Raw genomic sequence first — 18,325 nt, forward strand, 5'->3', positions numbered from 1 at the left:
CCCATGAAAAGGCACCTTAAAGCAGTCTCAGCTTTTTCAGCGTGACGCGAAATTCAACAGTATTTAGTAATGAACGACAACGAGAATGATGTAAGTAACATACTATTATTATATGGTATGTATGGAATATTTTAATTATTTTTGTTGTGTATATAAATATACTGCTTTTTGGGGGTGTTAATAAGTTATAATTCTACATTTTTAGGTTAGTTGGATATATATCTGCAAATATATGAGTGATTAAAATAACTTTTGTAGGCGGATAGCTGTTTGGATTATGTTAGATATGTTAAATAATTAATAATAATTTTTTTAGGAAATGGCAACGTTGCAGACATGCGGAGTTTGTGGAACACTTTGCAATGTTGACGAAGTGTCAGACCACGTATGTCTGAAGGGATACGGGTGTTATATTAATAAGGCAGAACGCTATTTTTATCCACTTTTAGGTATACATTTTATCTTCTATAAATGTATTTTATTATATCCTAGGTATATTCCACTAAAATAATTTTTTGTAGATGATGGAAGGACGTATCTGTGCCGTGTTTACATTGATGGCGTAGAGAAAGTAGTTCAGACCGACATTGATACAACCTTTAACCAGAATATACGTAAGTTATGATTTGTTGGTACAATAATGAGTTCTCCTGCTCCTTTACAATCAAATCAAATTTTTCCACTTGATTTGAATTGTGGCAGAAAATTGCCAATTGGCGAACTCAAACTGTCAATCTGAAAACAGTGCTGTCAACAATGTTGGCAGCAAAAAATTATAGCTAATTTTTAACTCAGTCCTTTAAGATATAAATCAATTTGAAACTTAAAGACCATTTTAGGACCTGGTACAGGTGGAGGTGCCCAATTAAATTACTAAGTGAATCCATATATCGTCTTTTTCCAACCTTTTCCTGCGCGCCGTTACTTACCGGACATATAACACAGATTTTCGTTAGGTGGAATCATTATCGTGAGTGAATTCACGTGTTATAAAAATCGCTGAACGATTTGACAAATTATTTTTTAAATGCTATACTTAGCATTCCATTAACCCTCCCTCCCCGTACTGAATTAAAATTCTTATTGCGAAAAATATTATCTCAGCCAGGACGATTCGAACCTGGGACCTCCCTCAATCCGTGATGGTTCGAATCCTGGCTGAGGTAATATTTTTCGCAATAAGAATTTTAATTCAGTACGGGGAGGGAGGGTTAATGGAATGCTAAGTATAGCATTAAAAAAATAATTTATCAAATCGTTCAGCGATTTTTATAACACGTGAATTCACTCACGATAATGATTCCACCTAACGTAAATCTGTGTTATACATATGTCCGGTATGTAACGGCGCGAAGGAAAAGGTTGGAAAAAGACGGTATATGGCTTCACTTAGCAATTTAATTGATCACCTCTACCTGTGCCAGGTTCTAAAAACTAAAAAAAAAAGTTACAGTTACTTCCAAAAGAAAGGCCTCGAAGAAATCGAAGAAATTGTCGCTAGAAGAGGAAAATAATTTAATTTTAGCCGTTCAATGTAGAAGGCCTCTGTGGGACAGTAACCAACCGGTGAGCGAGAAATCCAGGAAAATCAGGAAACGGCTCTGGAAAGAAGTTGCCGATGAATTAAATGGTAAATAAATAAATATTTAGTACAGTTGAATTGGTTGTATATGATAAAATCTGATTTTTCTAGGAGTACTCGACGCAGCTGCTGTACAGCAGAAATTTAAGTCATTACGCGATACATATCGCAAAATAATTCAGTCAGAACAGTACTTCCCGAGTGGATCTAGAAGAAATAAAAATGATGGGGACTGTTACAAGTGGAGGCATTATAACGCAATGGAGTTTCTTCGTGATACCAGTCTATCGAAGGAGTAAATAACTGATTTTGCTTATTATTATATAGTAATGTTCCTGGCACAACACAATGGTGGACTTTATCAGCTTCAAGATCAAGTGCAAAATACAAAATCTGTTTGGCATGGACAACAATAGCTCTGATATGTAGTTAATATGTAGTATAATAGTTCTATTATTATTGCTTTGTTTGACATGTTTTAAAATAATAATAATCAAACTGTTATTTTTAATTTTATTATTATTAAACTATTTTAAAGACGCAATAATAATACATACATTATCCATGTTAAACAGACTGCACTTTATCATGACGATTACTCGACCAAATTTCTGAAATTGTCCATTCTTTGTGCCAGGAACATCAACAGTAATAAAATTATTGTACTATAATTCCACAATTTGTTTTTGTAATTCTTGCTTTATTTATTGTAGTACGTCGAGTAATATTCCTAGCTTAGAGAACGAGCTATCAAATAATTCAATGGACCAATCAACTTCTCAAGTGCAAAGTCCGATTCACATAGATTCACCCGACGGTAATAACTTAGAAAGTATTTATGATCAGTTTTATTTTTTCTATATTGTTAGTATATAAAAATTTGTTTGCAGCGTCATCATCAAGTACCCTTACGAGTCGTAAAAAGTCAAAACTCGATAGCAATTCCATTATTAACGATAGAGTAGCTACTTTTACGGATCCGCTCGATAAACTAATTCAAGTTATTGATAGATGGGAAAAGACGTTAAATGTTGCACCAGTAAATACAAGTAATCCATTCGATGCGGTAGATCATATGCTACAAACAGCAGCATTACAATTGCGTAAAATGTCGCCTGAACTACAAATGCAAACTCTACAGGATATTGTTCAAATGACTTTCTCTAGATTGCAAGAAGAAATGAAGAATAATTAAATATCTTTTAGCTAGATGTTTAATTCCGATAATTTTTTATTGACTTTTTTTATATTGATACAAGCAATTAGCTTTAAAGCTTTATAAATGTAATAAATGTATAAATGTAATAAATGTATTAAAACAATATTTTTATATCTTTTTATTTTTTTCCTTTAAAATGTGGGTTATTTGCGTAAATTATGTGACAATACACGTGTAATAAAAAATTTTTTATTACTGCCGTCGAAAATACTGCCAGGGTATAGCACCCTCACCGTTAAAATAATCACAAAATTCATTTCTGATATTTATAGCAGCTCGAGAAGAATTGTTAGTGCCACAATTACCAAGATCTGTCAAGGCATGACTGCTATCCATTTCCTTTCTCCAACTTCCAGGAATAAAACCATTAGGTTCATCGCAATCAACCATATCCGCAGAAATATATTCATTTTTGTCTAAATCTTGTTTTCGAAGCCAATTATGAATGCAAATGATGGCTCGAACAATTTGCATTGTGTTTTTTGCAGTAGCATCTATAGGCTTTCTCAATATTCTCCATTGGCTCACAAGAACTCCAAACGTATTGTCGATTGTTCTACGAGCACGACTGAGACGATAATTATAAATGGTTTTTTCGTGATCAAGTCCTCCTTTTCTTGGATATGGTCGTAACAAAAAATCAGATAGCTGGAATGCCTCGTCGGCAACAAGAACATATGGCATAGGATCACCATCAATTGTGAGTTTCTCAGGTTCTGGCAGTCTCATTTCTTTATTAAAAAATTTCTGGCCCACGATAGAATCTCGAAAAATTCCGCCATCATTACGCCGGCCATAAGCACCGATATCGACAAATGTAAACATATAGTTGGCATCACATATCCCGAGGAGTACAATGCTATGATGGTTCTTGTAGTTGTAATATAAAGAGCCAGCATTATGGGGACAATAAAACAAATAAAATGATATAGCTCGCCAGTCGCCATAGTTAAATAACATCAAATAAAAGAAATAGCACTGTGTACCTGAATAGCAACGTGTTTTCCATCAATTGCGCCAATACAATGATTAAAATCCCACCGATCTTCAAAATTTTGTGCGATGCTGAGCCAATCCTCCTTACTTAATGGAAAAGGAAGCACTTCTTTTGCAAGGCAATCCCACAATGCCGCACATGTCTCAGCAATAATGTTTGACACTGTTGTAGTTTCAACAAGATACTGGTATGACATAGAGTTCGTTGAATCACCAATAGCCAAGTATCTGAAAAAAGATTCTGTATCTAATATTATCTTTATGAAAAGAACGCATTCAATTCAACATATCCAGCTTACTTTAATGTCATGGATAACCGTGCTGCAGCAGGTATGGGATCTCGAGTCATAGTTCGTTTTGTGATATAAGGTGCAACCAAAGCCAACAAGTCCTCAAATTGCGATAATGACATCCGCATGTAATTTTTATACTCAAGTTCATATCTTGACAGAGTTGGACAGATCGCATTATAAAACCCATACTTATTTCTTAATCTAAATATAGGATGCGCCCAGAAACGCTTTTTTATGTAGGACCGTTTCTTTTTTTCCTCTGAATTCATCCGCGATAATTCACGCATAATAACAAATAGTAGTATGTCATTCAGGAGTAGTTTCTTTTGAGCATTATTCACCTGCCTCGCATGTTCTGTCACCCATGTACGATATTTTTGCATAAAGGACATTATGTTCAAGTTTGATTCAATTAATTGAAGGAAGTCTGTCCGTACTCACAATCAATATACTGAAAAAAAAGAATTTAGTAAAATAATAGCCAAATCAGGTGTTACTTTATTTAGAAACTAAGATCGCCTTAGGAAACGATCTCCAATTCCTCGTTGAGAGCGCAACGCGTCGTCTCAAACAATTACCATTAGTTGTTAATACTTACTATATATTTAATTATATCCACTGAATATCGCATTGGCGCTATTTAAATAAATATTTAGGGTAATACTGAAGGAGAGAGCCTCTCACTCTCCGTTTGTTATGAACATTCACAGGATCGTGTATTTTGGCCTGTAAACCATGCACGAATCTGCAAGTTAAAATCGTCGATTCGTCGCTCCCCTTATGAAACAATACACTCAAATCATGAAACACTCGATTATGAAGGTTTAGGGCACTGATCTATATTATAACTGGATAGTGGATGCCCCCTTTCTAGCGCAAATTTTCTGTCCCCACCACTGAAATATATACTAACTGGAACGCGCGCTAGAGCCGACTAGTGATGCCAGAATGGTCGCGCTTTTTAGCGCATGCGCGTCGATTTGAGGCTCACTGAAGTACCTACTACGGACAAATAGGTGTATCGCTAGTCGCCCGTAAGAAATTTTCTTAAAGAAAATTCTAAATGATAATTTTTTACCGGCAGTAGACCGTTTTAACAACGACACATCTTTCTGTCTGCATATAACTATACTACATATACATATTAATATATAAAAAACATCTATCCTCCTGCACGACGACGGCCGACGAGTTCAGACAGTTCTTGCGCCCATTATACCAATACTGACACGCCACTGGATATCTGCCATTTCTACTGCTCATGCGCTAAAAAGCGCGACCATTCTGGCATCACTACTCAGCCGAGCCGTGTGTACCGAGAGAGAGCATCGTCGAGTGGCGTTTGTCATTGTCTGGCTTATAGGGTGGTCGAGAGTGGGGACGGAAAGGTACAGTCCGATCGAGAAATTAGCTCGTTGTCAGAGGTTACACGATCTCGCGCAGTTGTGCTGCGCTTCGAGATAACTTTTAGTTCGAACTGTACTAGACAATGACAGACGCCACTCGACGACGCTCTCTCTCGGTACACACGGCTCGGCTCTAGCGCGCGTTCCAGTTAAGCTGCATTCGGAAACATCACCCGGGTGTCCCCGCGTATCATTTTATCCTTATTTAATATTCGGCGAGTAACAAGGATAAAATGATCTACTGAGGTACCCGGGTGATGTTTCCGAACGCAGCCTTAGTATATATTTCAGTGGTCCCCACCATAGAACTTATAAACATGGAAGGGGAAACGGATCGGCACAAGTGAAGCCAAGAAGTGAGACAGAAGAAACTAGAATTCTGTCTCGTTCTATGACTTTTCCTCGAAATACGCATGCGCAGCCAAAACGAGATTACAATAACGCATGCGCAACGATTTTAACGCATGCGCATAACGGACCAAAGTCATCTTCTATCTATCCTTGTCACACAGATGTTGGACTCAGTTTCAGCTCACGGAGAATATATGCTATTCCCCTTCCATGTTTATAAGTTCTATGGTCCCCACTTGAACAGCGCCATGTTGGAGAAAGTGTGCCATTTTCGGGCATCATCGGTAGCTGTCGTAAATCGTCGTGCGCGCAGTCGTATACATATCGTTTCTCAAGTAGGAGGGAGTCGTTAGGTTAGGTTAGGTACCCAGGTAGAACATAAAACTCATAATGACGTCATAATGACGTCATCATGATTTAATTCATCACTTAAAAGTTACCCAAACAAAAATGATTGAAAAATGATTTAAAGAAGACATTATTATTAGAAATAACTAATAATAAACATTATTGCACACAAAATGTAGTACTTTAAGAGATCTGCATGTGTTAATAATGTAAAAATTAAAACAAAATAGGTATTTATTTTTAATGGGAAATCAACTTAAAAACAAAGAATCATAGATTTTAAGTACATATTCAAACATATTGATACTTTTACGTAATAGTTAAAAGAGAGTTAAAATAGATAATTAGAGGAAAATTTGTTAATTTTCATATTAACATGATGTACTTATATTATTCTAATATGATTGTCAGAATTTCTATTTTGAACTACTTCTATTTTTTTAAAATCATTTTCTGTTATGCACGCGCAGTTTTTTAAAGTTGCTTTCCCATTAAAAATATTTTATTTTAATTTTTACATTATTAACACATGATCTCTTAAAGTACTACATTTTGTGTGCAATAATGTTTGTTATTAGTTATTTATAATAATATGTATACTCACTAATAATATAATATGTATAATGCAAATAAATTTCGTGTATCAATCAATTTGAGATAATATTCTTCTTTTTGGAGGTCATATTAAAGTCACTATGATATCATAAATAAGTCACCAAAACATAGCCAAAAATGTATCAAATGAGATCATTATGATTTTTCCAAAATGACTTTTAAGTGATGTCATAATGATGTCATTATGAGTTTTATGTTGTACCTGGGGATACACGTTAGTCTCATTCTAACTTGTGTATAGTAAGGGGAATGCGCAGTCCATATATTATAGGTCCATGATCGCATATCACTCCTTTGTAAACCCATTTTTCTAAAATTTGCATATATGGCATGCTCGCCGCTTGAATGAGATACAAGCACAGCTCTTTAGATTTTGCCTCGCCGCTAACGTTGTTCAGTGTCTGCTCATGCAGAAGACTCGGTACTTTGTCCCCTCTAGCATTTGCCTAGAATCAAATATTTTACATTAGTTATATCGTAATTCAAATTTTTTAAGTTAATTAGCAAATACAGCTCATATTTCCTACGATTATTTGTATATCTAGAATTAAGTGTAATTAAAGTTATTTAATTACTATTAACTGGTATTTTGCACTAACGTTACATATCGTAGATGTAATCTGAGAGAGTATGGACATCGTAAGCATAGTAGGCTGAATGTAAAACCATAGCTTCTGCAAACTTAGTTCACCATGAATGTGTTCTGTCTCGAGTTGCACGACGAAGAGCTAAAACACGGCGTACCAAATTAATTATTTAAACATGTACTAGACTGGAGAAATATAAGTACGCTATATGCTCCGAAGTTATATACTTATCGCAATTTATTGTACCAAGTAATCTTTCAGCAGGGATCGTACAGCTCCTCTTAGAGCATGATTGACCTGTCCGTCGTCCAGCAAGACTTTTTCCTCGACAAATCTCACCGTCATGGAATAGTACGCGGCTAATGGTAATATCTGTTGCGCCAATTGTTTAAATGATACACCTAGAAAATCAAACTCAACACGCTCAATTTTGCCCCCGTGACGACTATTTAGATTTCTAATAATCTTTCGCGACGTTTCCTTAACGACATCCGGCGGTATAGTGAAAGTTTTAAGAGCGTAAGGACTGGTCAATGGTTCCGAGACGATGTACGATCCGTCTATTCCTTTCAAGCAATACAAAATGTCCCAAAGAAGTATGGATTCCTGAGATACAATTATCGGCACGACCTCTAGAAATAAATTTAATTGTTTAAGCCACACACGTCTTATCACATCCAAATCTCGCACTTCGCAACAAGAAACTGTTCACAAACTTTGATAATGCGTCACGGCGGCGTCACTGTGAAAGTCCCAAGTTATACGTGGACGTTCCACCACCCAATTGTGCTTCACCAAGGCGCCGTCACTTTTCCTACAGACTTGCTGATTTAATTTCTTCCCCCCTTCCACAGCAGCTTTAATTACAGTTTTGCAAATCTGTGGGACATTCGCAACATTACACGCGTCACACGCCAGCGTGCATCATGTAAGATAAATACAGCAATTAATTGCAACGCCAGCGTTATATAGAATCAAGGCGAATCTTGTGGAAGACATTACCTTCGGCAAGTCTTCCTGCGTGACGGTCGGATCCTTCAGGGAACTGGCCACCGCCCTCGGCACGGATCTCGACAAGTATCTCTTCAGCTGTTCGTCTTGAGATATCAACTCCAGAGTCTGCACGAACGGACCCAGCAGATCTACTCTGAAAACATATATACGTCGTTCCTTGCTCGCACGAGAACGTCAACAGTACTGGCCCTACGTTACGTCCGGCTCACTAACTTTTTCGACTTCAGCTCCTCGTACTTCTGCACAAACAATTCTGGCTGGGACGAGATCTTGGCGAGATGCTGGATGCAGCTGTGCGGAGCAACGGCGTTCAGCGCGTTCGCCGCCGAGCTCTCCTGCAGCTTCTCCAAGTGCCTCTCCGGGACGGACTCCGAACTGGGGAAAATAACACTCGCACGTGTTTGTCGCGGGCGATAATACGTTTCTCGCGAAAGTCCGCGGAGATCCGTTCAGATCCGCGTATTTGCAAGTTAAAAGGTAATATAGATTTGGTCGCTTACCCCAACAATTCAATCAACTGCACTATCAAATGGTGCAATTTAAATTCACTCATCGTTCCGGATTGCTCTGAATGTCAGCTGCAATTTCAACACCGAACGAGCAATCGGCCCATTCAATAATACTTGCAAATTATGCAAACTTTCCACGTAACAAACGTGAACCACGTAGACATTGCATTGGACCGCAGTGTCGCGCGACAAAATTTATCTGATTGCATATTTATTATAATAATTTAAACCGTGTGATTATAATTGTTATATAACTACATTTATCTATGTTTAAATGGTTTTACTTTTATCCTGGATCATTTTTGTTTTCGATCGGTACTGCGTATATCTGATACAATCAGAATTCTGAAAGATTTTGAAGAACACTAACTAATAACTTACGTATTTTCAGTAACAAAATGTGTCTTATGTATATTTAATACCATAAAGGTGCACTTTCACGTGCTGCTGAAATAAGCATGTGGAGCGACATATATATGGTTCGTTAAGTGGATACGTAATTTAAATAACACGTTGAAATTAAATCTTCGACCAGTCACTTACCTTAAAAATTAATCGAGTCATTGCAGTATGTTATTGAACGAAAAGGTCTACTTTTAAGTCTAGTCCTGCCTGAACATTCCATCCATCCAAAATGAAATAATATTCCAAGATTGCATTTGAGATAATCTTAAATAACAAACGATGATTGTCGCGCCAACAGCATCGACTCGGTAAAATTTCACACAAAACTGAAGGAAAAGAAACAAATTCCTCCTCCACCTCGCTTTTTCTTTCCATGAGATGCCTTCGAAGCAGAAAATGTATCAGACGTTTGCGACAAGATAGAAAGAAACTTTATTGAAACAAAATACAATAATTTTACCCTCCTAACCCATCTTACCAAATCACATTAATTTTCCTTTTTTTCCCCTCCAGCTTATCTTACGAATATCATATATACGAATTATAAGCTGCTTGACAAACTTGCTTGGTCGGAGCTTTAAAAATTACTTAAATACTAATATTACTTTGAATTTTCCTTTCTTCTTGGAGAAAGATTTCAGATACATATAATACAAGTGTTACAATTATCTTGTTCTATCGGAGCAATTATTAAAGAAAACCTTAGTGAATTTCGGATCTTAACTAAGGTTTCTTCAAAACTCTTTCATCATAAATCTTCAAAATCAATCAATTATTTTGCATTACAACAGTTTGATTAATAAAATAGTCTAACTGTAAAAACAAATTTGTACACATGTTAAAATAATATCTACTAATTTTAAGTTTTATTTATGGTAATGTATGTAGAAAAACAATTTTTATTTTAGTTTTTTTTCCTTAGAAGAAAAGAAGACCAGCATATGATGCAAGCGTTTTTTAGTAATATTTACATCCATTTAATTCAAATACTTTAACATTACCTAAAAATTAATATATATTGATTTAAAGACTTTGAGGGAAGAATTTTTCAAGAAATACTTAAAGTATTTGTCGAAGATAAGAGATTTATGTCGCCAGTAAATAGTTAACATTATCTAAAGTGATTTTTGTCGACCCAACTGGCAGGAAACTTTATTCGTGAATCTTACATCCACGAAGTTTTGACCATCCGGATTGTGGTCTTTATCAAGTGATTGGTAATAGTTAAAATTCTTATTGCGATTTACCCTTTTTTTTTATTCTTTTATTCTTATTACCCTGGCTGGGGTAATATTTTTTCGCAAAGTCTTAAATCAATATATATTAATAAAAAAATACTCTCATATTTCGAGAAAGAGAAAAAACTTATACGATAAACTACATTAATAAAGAAATATCGAAGTACATGCTAATAAATAAATAAATAATAAATAAATAAAACTTGAAAAAACAGTAATGATCTTTATAACTTTAGATTGCGAGCCTTCATTTGCAATTCGAACTGTCGATTTGTTCGCACACCCTTCAGCGTCATCTGCCTTGCACTTTGCTGTTTTTCCCTGTAAATATTCACATTCATATAAATACTCGTATGAATATTTGCCACAAAATTATCAAATTTTATATTAAACCATTTTAAAGTTTTACAGATAAAAATCCTAGCATCACTATAGTTGCAACGTTCGCGCGTTCAATAAAATTTACCAACACTTAAATTGGCTTAAGCTTGTAATGTATCTCGCGAATAAACTATAAAATTTCGTATAAAACTTGAAAAATATCTATCTTAAAAGAAATCTGGCCTACTTTGGAAAAACTGCTTGCTTTTTCAACACAATCTGCGTGACATCCGGTTTTTTCAACTTGAACCCGAATCTGTTGTGAATACCGTCCCTCGTCTCGCTTGGTAGTGGTTTCTTTCCCTCGGTTTTCATGTCGGCTCTTGCTTTGTTCGCTAGAAAAACGTTTTACGGAAAATGACTAACATTTATTGCTAATGTATGCAGACCAGTAAATATATTATCAAATTACCGAACGCTTGATGTCTGGCTTCCAAACGTTTCTTTGCATCCACGAGCGATTCCGATTTAGCAAACATTTGTTCATGTATTTTTCCATGTTCTTGTTTCTTCGTCGATGATTTTTTCTCTGTAAGTAAATACACGTTTGATTATACAATAAAATTCGATTAAGTGTACGGAATATAAGCTACTTTTGGTTTTGTCTTACCTGATTTCTTTTCGCTTAACACGAAAATTTTTGGCGTGACTTGAGTTCTGTTCAACTGAGCTCTCGGTGTGCCTCCGTGGAATCTTGGACTTGATCTCTTGAAAGAAGAAATCAGCGAGTTCCGAGTACGCTTCGGGGTTTCGATCTTTTTCGACTTGAGTACCGAATTCAAAATACTACCTCTATTTTGTGCGCCTACATCGCGTAAAGTATTTGATCCGTTCAGCTTGTTAATTGACCTTCGCACACTGCCTCCTCTAACACTGCTAGGTGTTACGTTCGCAAAGTGCACTTTGGCCTTCTTAACAGTATCCTTCAAGCTTAAGTCCATGTCTACCGAGGCGCGCTTCTTAGCCATTTGTCGCAAATTCAGCGTTTGCGGTTGTTCCAGTTCGTAGGTATCGTCTCTGTTCTTTTCCATCGTATTATCCTTGTCGTAAGTGGCGCTTCGTTTCGTGACATTCAAAAGGTGAGATCGACTAGTGTCATTCATTTCTTTATGAGAGAGAGAAGATTTAGATATATTTTCAATGTTTGTACTTTTGTCCATTGTGTTAGACAGATGCAGACTGGATTGACCCCTATGTCTTAAACTAGTAAGAGACGTGTTATTTACAGAACCAACAGAGGTGTCGGACCAGCTCGTGTCCTTTGATGTCATCATTTTCGCCGCCTGTGGAGTGGACGACATCAAAGGTGTGGACAATCTATTATTTTCTTGTGCGGACGCATTATATTTAATTCTTGGCGATATTCTATTAGTATTACTGCCGCGTGATCGCTCCATGCTACTATTCCGTGATCTAGAGTTGGAATTTCGCTTGGTAGACGAACCTGCAGAGATTTCTCTCATCGATATTAAAATCTTGGAATTTTGGCTTTCAGGCTTTCGCGGCTGTTGTCTTCTTTAGTCTTCATGGCTTCCGGATGGTTGCCGCGTCCGTTTGCAGTGTGGTGCCGACATTTCGCAGGCGTTGCAGTCTGCTTCATCAGGGCTGGGAGACTCTGATACTGAGCTAAATCTTGGAGTAAATCTTGGAATTGTTCCCCGCCCTGATCGAGGGAGATCTTACTTTGACTGGACTGCCCGATCGGATTTTGCCAGCGGCCATTAACACATTTTTCCGCTTCAAGTTCTCGAGCGACAGCTTCTCCACGAGCACTATTGGCTCCGCCAGTACGTCCTTCGTTTGCGAAGCCGTCAGCACCTCCGCCAGTTTTGAATTTAATAAAACTGACCTTATCAAACGATGTCTGTTCGATGACAAATACATCCCCTTGGATAATTGAGATTTTTTAATGCGAATTCTGGAATCGGACTTACTACGATTAGGACTAGGGGACGCGGGAGACGCGGAAGACCCGCGCTTCATCGGAGACGGAGACAAGTTCAACTTGGTCGATTTTGATTTCTTCGATTTCGGGGTCTTCAATATTATTTTCGGCGATTTCGAGAACCTACGTACAATTGTCCTCAAGTTCACAACGCTCTTCTTACGCTTGTCCTTTCCCGTGGGCGACATCGACGCGCTCTTGTTGGACACGGGGCTATCGCTCAGACTGTTCTTCTTGCTCCTCCGTGATTTCCTAGCGCGAGGCTCGCAGTCCGTTTCCCCTAAATTCTCCTTGGAGTTCTCACCCGCGAGGGACAATTTTCTCGGGCTCTTAAACAGTTTTGATTTCGTCATCGAGTGCGTCTTCGGAGAACCTAGGAAGACCGGCGACTTCTTAGGCGTCTTCTTAGATCTGTGAGGCGTGAGACTGAGCTTGGGAGGCGTGCTCTTGGGAGTAACTATAACGGGCGACGCTTTCGTCGAGGTCTTGCGTGGCAACTTTCCATTCGGAACGATCTCCGAGTTCGTCTCTCGGGACACTCGGCTGAAGCGTGTTACGCTCGCCAAGTTCCACCGTGACATTGTCGCAGTGTCGGTTTCTCAATATTCTGATCGACTCGTTGGAACCCACGGTCCGATTCGCATCCTCGCTTCCCGCCGTTTCGTCCAAATTGCAACAACGTTGCTGAAACATTTCGCAACCTCCATGCAATGTTACAATGTTGCAGTGAAAGGTGTATGCGATGTTTCTGCAATCTTTCGGCGCTGTATGGGCGACCACTCGCGACAATTGTCTGACCGTTGCTTTCTCCCGCAGTATCTGGTCATGGATTATTATTGCGGAGGAGATTTATTGACGTTACTGAGCAAATTCGAGGATCGTCTGCCCGAGGACATGGCTCGATTCTACATAGCCGAGATGGTGCTAGCTATAGGTTCCATACATGACTTGCGCTATGTACATCGTGACATTAAGCCCGATAATGTTTTACTGGACGCGAATGGTCATATCAGATCGCTTCATCGATTCTATTCTCCAACTCTCTATGCAGCTTCTCGGCTTTCCGAATATCGTGGCGTAAAGTATCGACCTTCTGCATAGCGACCTCCAACTCTTCCTCCTTGTCTCGAACCTGTCTCGATAACTTTTGCTTCTGCTGCCGCAGCTCGGATAATTTGTCCGACACTTCCGTATATTCCGCCATCGCGAGTTTACGTTGCGTGAGCGCATCCTTCAACTCTTTGTCCTGAAGCTTCAATTTCTCCTGCACGTCCAGCTTGTCCTTGATAGCTTCTTCCTTCTCCGTACGTAGACACCGAACTAGCTTCTCAAGTTCCCGGAATTTCGTCATGTCACCGTTATCTAAAGTTTGTAATTCGCGTGGAACTTCCATCGACTTCAACTGCGACTCCAACTCTGTACGGAATAAGAAGATATTAACGCCGTGAAACACACACACATACGCAGAACGAATTATCGACAATTCAAACTCGTAACGTTACCACAACTGCGTTTCGTAAGCGTATTTATTTCATCTTGAAGTTTTCTGGTCGCATTATTAGAATCCGGCGAGATACCAGGCGAAGTGTGACTAATACTCGATTGATTTTTCATATCATCAATAGTTTGTATCAGTCGTGCATTTTCTTCCTCTAGTATCTGCATGCGTTTGTCTGTCTGTGTTAGGGCAGAAATACAGCCCAGATCCGATATGCAACTGCAATGTTAAAAACCGAAGTAGATAAATTGTATTGCTGATAAACGACGGTCGATTCGACGTGTAACAGGCTATCCGTGACTCGACTCGCCCACTATTTTACAGCACGCCGTGGATACGGTAATCAATTTCAACGAGAGTGACATCGCTGTCGAACTATTTTTAGGATCAAATCGACTTTATATTACGTTCGCGCAAAAAACAATATTGCCGCCACCAACTCTGAATCGAGCTGGTTAGCGAGAATCAACGTAATACAAACGACGCAAGAGGCACGGAAAGACTAATATGCAAGAGATGTGCGATTTGTTGCAAAAATATTTACGAAACAACAGATTCAATCAGATAAAGCGCATCTCTCGCCGCACCGTACCCGCTTTATTTATTAATAGCAATTGTTACTTGGATCATATGATTTCTACTTCTACAAGTCGTCCTTGTATCACGAAACTAAAGAAATGACGGAGCGTTAATATTCGTGGGCGTCGAATCGACGTGTATATACAGACACACAATGTAAATATGACAGAAAGAGAAGATACGTACCTTCCTTGCGTGAAACTAAAACCAACAAATGGCAAATGAAGCGCGGAAAAGGCAGAATTTGCGGCTGGTGGAACGGCATCGGAAGTGCGAACGTCGGTGTCGTCAACGTCAAAGTTGGACGTGTCGCTGGGCGATGAAACTTCAGGAATGTAGGTTGTAGTTGGAGTCGCAGTTGAAGTCGATGGAAGTTCCACACGAATTACAAACTTTAGATAACGGTGACATGACGAAATTCCGGGAACTTGAGAAGCTAGTTCGGTGTCTACGTACGGAGAAGGAAGAAGCTATCAAGGACAAGCTGGACGTGCAGGAGAAATTGAAACTTCAGGACAAAGAGTTGAAGGATGCGCTCACGCAACGTAAACTCGCGATGGCGGAATATACGGAAGTGTTGGACAAATTATCCGAGCTGCGGCAGCAGAAGCAAAAGTTATCGAGACAGGTTCGAGACAAGGAGGAAGAGTTGGAGGTCGCTATGCAGAAGGTCGATACTTTACGCCACGATATTCGGAAAGCCGAGAAGCTCATGGAGAGTTGGAGAATAGAATCGATGAAGCGAACACCTTGTCCGAGCCGCGCATTCTCACGACCCATACTTCCCCGAAAGCACCTCTGCCAATGACCTTGACGATCTCAAAGTCCTCCCGCGTCAACTGCCAATTCTTGATGCACGAAGCTATCGGTTTCACTGCAAAAGAAATCAGCGGATGTAACTGACGGTGCGTGTGTGTTTGTGTCGGGTACACAGGAGGTGTAAGGCCCGGTCTACAATGAGTTGTGATTCGTTAATCAGAAATCGGAACTATATGTTGTTCCTTTTCCTTTCTAGGTGGAAGAAAAAGGTCCGTCATATAGTTCTGACTTCTGACTAACGACTCATCATAGACTGGGCCTAAGAATCGAGATGGCAGAATTGCCATCTCGCCGAGGCGAGATTCGCGAGGGACGGTCGCTCACCGAACTCAATTAAGTCGGAAACAGTCTTCTCACGGCGTAACGAAGAATTGCAACATTCGTCGTAGAGCACGAGCAAAACGTCGATAAGCAACTCGATCGAAATTTTGTGACTCGCCCGGCCGCTTTGGGCAGAACCGCCAATGAACAGCTCCTCGAGTTGGTGTAATTTCCCTCCTATGCCTAAACAGAAGAAAGTTTCTAAATCGGGTGTAAATTAACAGACGGCGAAAGGTGAGAATAAACGTGCGCGTCCGCACACACGTGTTATACAAATGTATTGCAAGATATGGCGATCTCTTTTGCGGGTCAACGTTTTCTATCGAAACGTGAAAATCGTGCAGGTACGTGGATAAATCGACGTATTGTCTAACACACAAAGGAATATTCTAGTGCGACAAAGCAAGTTCCTAGGGTGATCAAGGGAGACGGTTGAAGCTCGAGAACGTTGAGCTGCAAAAAGATGCAATTATGGACGCAGCGTAGACGTGCCGTATTGGATCGATGGTTACTATCTCTCTTTCTCTCACTCTCACTCTCTTTCTGTCTGTAGTGCCCACCACAAGAGCTTTGGCCTGCCCTACCCACCTCCCATGGGACTCTGTTAGAAGAGAGAGAAGGAGAGAGAGAAAGAGAGAGAATGTTGTGACGCTGTCGGTTTCTCGTCTTGGTGATGGAGCGAAGCTCGACTGTTTATTATTGATTTAACAGTCCTGCTTTCCTTCTTGAGTTATTCACAGATGTTATTAACTTCGTGAGTGGCTTTTCTGCATAGAATTTGAGTTTGACTGATTCTGGTTATGGATATTGAAGTTGGAACTTTGAATTACTGATTATATCTGAAGTACAATCATCGAATTACGTAGAACGTATGTGGCAAGCAAAGAAACAAAGTGCCTTGTAAAGACGGGACCAGCGAGCGGGTGTGAAAGGGAGGAAAGAGGTTCTCTCGCAGCTACGAGCTAAGTTTTTCTGATCAGCATTCAGTTGCTTGATGCATTAAGTTGCATATTTGTTGCTACCAGACATCGTTTTCCTTTTATGTTCTGCTTTCGTAAAGGTGCTTTCAGCACATTAATGCAAACTAATAAGTGCTATTAGTACATCCACGCCAATTCATTTTATGAATACTCGAAGGTGCTTTTAGCACGCGGAAATGATTTGTTGTTCTTTTATTTCGCAAATCTTGAATACTTTTGGAGCATTTTGCTCAATCGTTCTTTTCAGCGTATTGATCTTATTCATGCAACTAATCTACGTTTAAAGAAGCCAAAGATCTCCCCGAAATTTGCTGAGAGAGCCAGAAACAGAAGATTAAATTCAAGAGTAATCCTAAAATACTATTTTCCATACAGTCCTATTATTTTATGTAATAAGAACCAGAATATAATTGATTGATAAAAACAGACTCGCTGATGATGGTAAGGGGCTACCTCCCGCCCCCAGGCACCCACCCACGGATATAAGTAGTTCCACAGGTCCACAGTACTTTCGCTTACGTACGACTATCTGTATTGTAATTGTGTTTTTTTTTTGCGAGAGGCAGTTTCTTTATGTCAGATAAGAGAGAAGTTCTCGAGAGACGATCCTCTTTCAACCAAAAAAAGGGGAAAAAGTTTACTCGACCGCCCTCGAAGGTTCCGTGATCGTTTCATCGAGGAACCATCTTCCTCGATTGCGGCGAGGTGCGGGATTTTCTAAGTTTTACAAGTTGTGTGAGCTTTCAAAACGTGCGAACACCACACATACGCCGGGTAGCTTGGCAACAATAACAAATGTTAATAACAGTTTCTCCACTTTTCATGATAACCGCGCGGAAAATCTCTCCTCTTCGGCAGGGATGGGGGGGATAAAGAAGCTGCATCCGTATCGTATAGAATTCGTTCCCACTATTTACTAAACGAAATGTATATACCTACGTGTACTACGAATATTAATATAAATGATATGGAAAAGTCATAGAAGTATACCCAAACCCAGCTATACCGTAATAGTGCCCCACCTGTGTCCTATCTTTTCCTTGTATTTCTGCAGAGCGCGCTCCGCAACATCTTTGTTAACAAATTGAAGCCTCCCCAGTACTGCGGCCCGTGTAGTCGGTAGCGAAATTCCGTTCGGCAAAATCTCCAACCCTGACCCACACATAATCAAAGATCGACATTGTAGCTTAGAGTCACCCATTAGGAAAAAGAAGTTATTGGTCAAGATTATTAAAAAAA

The 18,325-nt window shown here is 39.2% G+C and overlaps 5 protein-coding genes and 1 pseudogene across 7 annotated transcripts; 2 read left to right on the forward strand and 4 right to left on the reverse strand.

Moving 5' to 3' along the window:
- Window positions 1–6: 6 nt before the first annotated feature.
- Window positions 7–2,906, forward strand: LOC105558262. Of its 3 annotated transcripts, none has more exons than XM_012005848.1 (7): window positions 7–90; window positions 317–449; window positions 522–614; window positions 1,448–1,630; window positions 1,694–1,877; window positions 2,296–2,399; window positions 2,473–2,906. In XM_012005848.1, the coding sequence occupies exons 1-7, from the start codon at window positions 70–72 to the stop codon at window positions 2,775–2,777; spliced, it is 1,023 nt and encodes a 340-aa protein (XP_011861238.1). In that variant the 5' UTR covers window positions 7–69; the 3' UTR covers window positions 2,778–2,906. The 3 variants fall into 3 exon arrangements, with proteins under 3 accessions (XP_011861238.1, XP_011861239.1, XP_011861240.1); XM_012005849.1 differs by having other exon boundaries at window positions 1,454–1,630; XM_012005850.1 differs by having other exon boundaries at window positions 1,526–1,630.
- Window positions 2,907–2,912: 6 nt separating this feature from the next.
- Window positions 2,913–4,981, reverse strand: LOC105558264. Its single transcript, XM_012005852.1, has 4 exons — window positions 4,689–4,981; window positions 4,097–4,541; window positions 3,788–4,025; window positions 2,913–3,671 (listed from the first exon to the last, which is right to left on the reverse strand). Exons 2-4 carry the CDS (start codon window positions 4,480–4,482, stop codon window positions 2,994–2,996), a joined length of 1,302 nt encoding a protein of 433 aa, XP_011861242.1. The 5' UTR covers window positions 4,483–4,541; window positions 4,689–4,981; the 3' UTR covers window positions 2,913–2,993.
- LOC105558263 (gamma-tubulin complex component 2-like) lies at window positions 4,768–10,152 on the reverse strand. Its single transcript, XM_012005851.1, has 8 exons — window positions 8,912–10,152; window positions 8,625–8,786; window positions 8,400–8,544; window positions 8,114–8,276; window positions 7,644–8,029; window positions 7,410–7,538; window positions 7,013–7,256; window positions 4,768–4,835 (listed from the first exon to the last, which is right to left on the reverse strand). Exons 1-7 carry the CDS (start codon window positions 8,962–8,964, stop codon window positions 7,032–7,034), a joined length of 1,263 nt encoding a protein of 420 aa, XP_011861241.1. The 5' UTR covers window positions 8,965–10,152; the 3' UTR covers window positions 4,768–4,835; window positions 7,013–7,031.
- Window positions 10,153–10,706: 554 nt separating this feature from the next.
- Window positions 10,707–13,868, reverse strand: LOC105558267 (annotated as a pseudogene).
- On the forward strand, window positions 13,691–18,195 carry LOC105558266 (probable serine/threonine-protein kinase ndrA). Its single transcript, XM_012005854.1, has 2 exons — window positions 13,691–13,920; window positions 18,123–18,195. The coding sequence occupies exons 1-2, from the start codon at window positions 13,715–13,717 to the stop codon at window positions 18,172–18,174; spliced, it is 258 nt and encodes an 85-aa protein (XP_011861244.1). The 5' UTR covers window positions 13,691–13,714; the 3' UTR covers window positions 18,175–18,195.
- Window positions 13,896–18,188, reverse strand: LOC105558265 (serine/threonine-protein kinase MRCK beta-like). Its single transcript, XM_012005853.1, has 6 exons — window positions 18,109–18,188; window positions 16,110–16,289; window positions 15,650–15,840; window positions 15,153–15,291; window positions 14,392–14,606; window positions 13,896–14,305 (listed from the first exon to the last, which is right to left on the reverse strand). Exons 3-6 carry the CDS (start codon window positions 15,744–15,746, stop codon window positions 13,899–13,901), a joined length of 858 nt encoding a protein of 285 aa, XP_011861243.1. The 5' UTR covers window positions 15,747–15,840; window positions 16,110–16,289; window positions 18,109–18,188; the 3' UTR covers window positions 13,896–13,898.
- Window positions 18,196–18,325: the final 130 nt, after the last annotated feature.

The sequence above is a fragment of the Vollenhovia emeryi genome, unplaced genomic scaffold (assembly GCF_000949405.1).
Source record: "Vollenhovia emeryi isolate VEMERY1.0 unplaced genomic scaffold, V.emery_V1.0 DF939361.1, whole genome shotgun sequence".
In the NCBI taxonomy this organism is placed as follows: Eukaryota; Metazoa; Arthropoda; class Insecta; order Hymenoptera; family Formicidae; genus Vollenhovia; species Vollenhovia emeryi.